The sequence below is a fragment of the Triticum dicoccoides genome, chromosome 1A, assembly GCF_002162155.2.
Source record: "Triticum dicoccoides isolate Atlit2015 ecotype Zavitan chromosome 1A, WEW_v2.0, whole genome shotgun sequence".
Lineage (NCBI taxonomy): Eukaryota > Viridiplantae > Streptophyta > Magnoliopsida > Poales > Poaceae > Triticum > Triticum dicoccoides.
Window position 1 is genome coordinate 468,053,693 of NC_041380.1, and position 4,076 is coordinate 468,057,768.

The 4,076-nt window shown below is 41.2% G+C and overlaps 1 protein-coding gene across 2 annotated transcripts; it reads left to right on the forward strand.

Annotated features, from left to right (window-relative positions):
- Positions 1-380: 380 nt before the first annotated feature.
- On the forward strand, positions 381-3,820 carry LOC119279732 (RPA-interacting protein-like). Of its 2 annotated transcripts, none has more exons than XM_037560880.1 (6): positions 381-656; positions 1,057-1,149; positions 1,818-2,031; positions 2,296-2,369; positions 3,140-3,256; positions 3,348-3,820. In XM_037560880.1, the coding sequence occupies exons 1-6, from the start codon at positions 594-596 to the stop codon at positions 3,507-3,509; spliced, it is 723 nt and encodes a 240-aa protein (XP_037416777.1). In that variant the 5' UTR covers positions 381-593; the 3' UTR covers positions 3,510-3,820. The 2 variants fall into 2 exon arrangements, with proteins under 2 accessions (XP_037416777.1, XP_037416783.1); XM_037560886.1 differs by having other exon boundaries at positions 2,302-2,369.
- The last annotated feature ends 256 nt before the right edge of the window (positions 3,821-4,076 follow it).

Below are 4,076 nucleotides of genomic sequence, written 5' to 3' on the forward strand. Positions count from 1 at the left end.
AAAAAAAAAACAGAAAACACGTTTTTTTTTCGTTTCCGAAAGGCACGGCCATGACTCTCGATAAAGCATAACCGTGCCTCTCGCGGAAGAAAAACCGTGACTTTTGTGAAAGGAAAAAACAGAAAACGCGTTTTTTCACGGAAAATTTATTTTTTCGAATTTTTTTATCGAAAAGCTAAGAAAGACCGGGGGAAAACCAAAACGTCGAAAAAACTCGAAAAAAAATCGTTTAAAAAGCCGAAAACGCGTGGGGAAAAAAAATCAAAGGAAACATTCAGAGCGCGACACGTGACGAATGACTGAGAGCACGGCAAATGACTCTGATCATAAGCGCTCGTTAACTAGTTGCTCAAAAAAAAGAAAAGCAACTCTACGGAAACGGTCCCCATCCTCTCGCGATTTTCTGTTCCTCTTTCGCGCGACGGCGCGAGGCAAATCTCCCCCAGGCGTTCCCGGAGCCGGAGCCGCGGCGAGAAGCGCGCGTCCCCAGGCCTTCGCTCTCCACGCCGGCGAGACAAATAGAGAGCAGTGACGAAGGGGCAGGACCCGGCGGGCGCCTCGTCTCCCGGCGATCGGCGCGGCCGGCCGCCACGATGGATTCGGCTCGCCCCCGGAGGGTTCCCAACAAATCCCGCCGCCCAGACTGGAGAGAGGAGGTTCGTCCCTTCACAGCTCATCTCGCCGGAGGTGCAGCTAGTTCTATGTTGTTACGCAGCACGCAGCAGGCCGGAGTCTGAAGCGTGATGCTACTGTTGGATTGCTGGGCAACGGGTGCTGCCGGCATGCGCGCAAGGTGTTCGGTTAATTGCCTAGAACCGCCAATAGGGTGTCAGCTGTGTCGTGAAGTCAAGCATTTCTCTGCTATTTTATTAGGAACCATGAATTTTTAGAGTAGGTTTTGGACTGAACTGCCTCTAGGGTGCCATCTGCACCAAAGGTTTCAGTGAACTGCCCTCGCATTGCCTGTCAGTGCTGCATGCAATCTAATAACTGTTATGTGCCTTCATCTCGTATTACTCATAATTTGTCCTTATCCCCTGTTGTCTTTATCCACAGCTTAGGGCAAATTGCATGACAAGAGTTAAAAATGAGAGAGTTCACTTGCTCTGGAAGATGAGGAACCAAGGGCAGCCGCCTGCTAATGACATGGTAGTATGGTGCATTCTCCTTTATAATATCTTGTGGAGCTCGATGCAGCTTATTTTCCTCTTGTAAATAAAGGCTATGAGCTAGGCTCCTTTACATGTTTTTTAGTTACCACTTGCCAGCGCAAGATATTGGTATAAGTAACGATTTTGAAAAGGAAAACCGAACTCAAGGTTGATCGGTGTGCAGTATGATACCATTCCCAAACACTTGCAGTGTGTTTCAACCGGCACCCCGCAGTTTAACCATAGATTTGACTAGTTGGTGATATTAAACTTTGTGAAGTGATTCTGTTGTTAGAAATTTTTATAGCTCTTGTTTTTTCCCAGTCTTGTTCATATTTGCAATACTGAACTGTTGTAGTTGAAATATGATGCAGTAACTTCACTGTAAGGGCATAGAATAAATGTAAAGTACTCCAGGATCATGCGGTGAAGTATTGTTCCTGATTGCCCACTACATCTCTAATTATTGATAACCCATTCCGGTTCCATTCGTTATCATTATTTCCACAACGTTTTTTTGTTCAAACATATACACATACTGAAAGTTGGCCACGGTAACAAAACTGAATACACCATTACTACCCCAATTGATTAATATTTCTTCATTTTCCTTCTTTTATATGCATGTCTGATTTCTGATTTATCCATAAATATGTTGGCTGACAGAAAACGGTCGAATCTGCAGTCAGGAACATTATCTCAGATGAGGTACAGAAACTCAAAAGGAATGTGAATGGAAAAGAGGACCAAGAAGTTGATATGATATGGGAATATGAAGGGCCGCAAGAAGCTATGCCTGCTGAATTTGAAAGTGAAGATATGTTGCTTGAAATGGAAAGAGTTCTTTATGAAGATCTGCGGGAAGAAATGATTCGAAAAGGTAGTTTTGTGTGTATCTTGTGCTGTTTCCTGTTGAAGTGCTGTAACAGCTTAAGTACCGGCCATCAATCTGCTTTCTTATCTCTCTCTGGAACTTTTAGCTAAAAAAACCTAATCAACTGTTTGTCGCATCCCTCTGCCTATATCTTAGCAACCTTAGTGACAACGCATGCAATTTCATAGGCATGGCTACCAAACGTTTTTGAATCTTCTAATCTGAATTTTCTTTATATTATTTTAAAATCCTAACAGTGTCTTTTATTAGAAATAGAGGCTCTTGATGAGGAAGATGCATACTTAGCTCAGGCTGTTTTCGAACATATGCAATTAAAGGACGAGGTATGGGTTTATTCAACATTTAGTTCATCAATTTGCTTTGAAAAGTTTTCTTAAGCATTTTTTTTGTATTCTTACATGATTTCTTTCTATGCATAATTTATCTTTGTTCATGTCATTATTTGTCGTTGAATCTTGAATGGCATGGTTGAATTAAGCCATTTCCTTTTTGCCCCTTTAATTCTGTTTATCTGAGTGGGCAGAACTGCCCAATTTTCACAATTACTATTATGGCAAACTTGTAGGAAAGATGTCCTAGTAAATGGTTCAGGTTTGGATACCCAAAAAATGGGCTCATACCTGCATCGCACAATGAACTGTTCTCATGTCAGCATGACATAACCAAAGTCATGCAGTTGCATGCATTCGTTGTAGCTACATCAATAGGGTGGCTGTAATGCAACATACAGTAATAAAGTTATGAATATACCTAAGCATTTTAGTGGCTTGATAAGTAGTAGGTACAGTGAGTAAATGCGGCTAGTTTATCTATGCTATCTACTGGAGCAGTTTGTCAATGTACTGCTACTCTTGTTGCTACTTGATTCAAGCATAATTCACATCTCACAGAAACTAATGATAACTTGCAATAAAAGCGTGAACCTGAAATAGTACTGAGCTATTCTAAATCGATTTTGTTGTGTTGATTACAGATGCAGCACATCTTACTATGTCAATTAAAATTTCCTACTATACTGTTCCTTAATGCCTTTTTTCGCCTACCCTTTTTTGCAAAGACTTATGTCATGTTATAATCTATGACTCTATGACAGGGTGTGGAAAATGCTAAGCTCTGGTGTCCAGTATGCAAACAAGGAGAGCTACGAGAAACTCATAATCTCATACACTGTACTTTGTGTAAGATACGGATTGACCTTGAAGAAGATAAGGTACTTTCCATTTGCAACTTTGCAGGTTTTCCTGGTATATTGAGTATGAAACCATCTTATTGAACTTGATAACTTCAATCTCTTTAATCAGGTAAACCTAGATTTCTTGCGGGAACGGTTGGCTAATGTCCATATGGAGCACTTGGACAGAGGATGCACATTGTCACCCAAGTTCTGCTTGCATGACATGTTTGGGTTGAATGCGCTTTACATCCGTTGCGATGAATGCAGCACTTTCGAAGTTGTGGTGTAAGTATTGCAATAAGGCTGATGATGACCATATGATCAACATATGAAGGTTTTGGCAGTTTTCCTGAAGTTACTTGTCAGAAACTTGTTGGAAAAAGGCCCACATGTACCCATTGTAATATGTTGAGGTGGCCAAACAGTAAAGGTTCCATACAAATGTAATCGCACGTCTGCCTACCTTTCTAGAATTTCTGCTGTGTACAGTGCAGTGTAATTAGCCAGTTAATCTTGCTCAACATTTCGTTGCCAGCTTACACGACACTATCAGTGCATTGACCAGCATGAAATGAAATGCTCTTTTTCTGTGGACTCTCAGGGTCTGGTCTGTTATCCGAGTTCTTCATTTCAGTCTTCAAGTGGTGACATTTTTCATCTCTGCAGTTGATGCTTATACAATGATAGTGTCATGTCACTGGTAAACTTTGTTGTCTTACTGCATTGCTGCATCAGCCCTGCTGTTTCCTACCAAGCTGCTTGAGAGTGATATATTATCCAATCTGCTGAATTTTGCAATTCTTCCTTTCTGGCAGCTCGTGCCAAGTGACATAATTTTCTGTTTGTTTTCAAAAGA

Coding starts and splice junctions, on each gene's coding strand:
- LOC119279732 (XM_037560880.1), top strand. CDS start 594: ATGGATTCGGCTCGCCCCCGGAGGGTTCCCAACAAATCCCGCCGCCCA. Junction 1,150..1,817: donor AGCCGCCTGCTAATGACATG/GTAGTATGGTGC, acceptor GTTGGCTGACAG/AAAACGGTCGAATCTGCAGT. Junction 3,257..3,347: donor TTGACCTTGAAGAAGATAAG/GTACTTTCCATT, acceptor CTCTTTAATCAG/GTAAACCTAGATTTCTTGCG.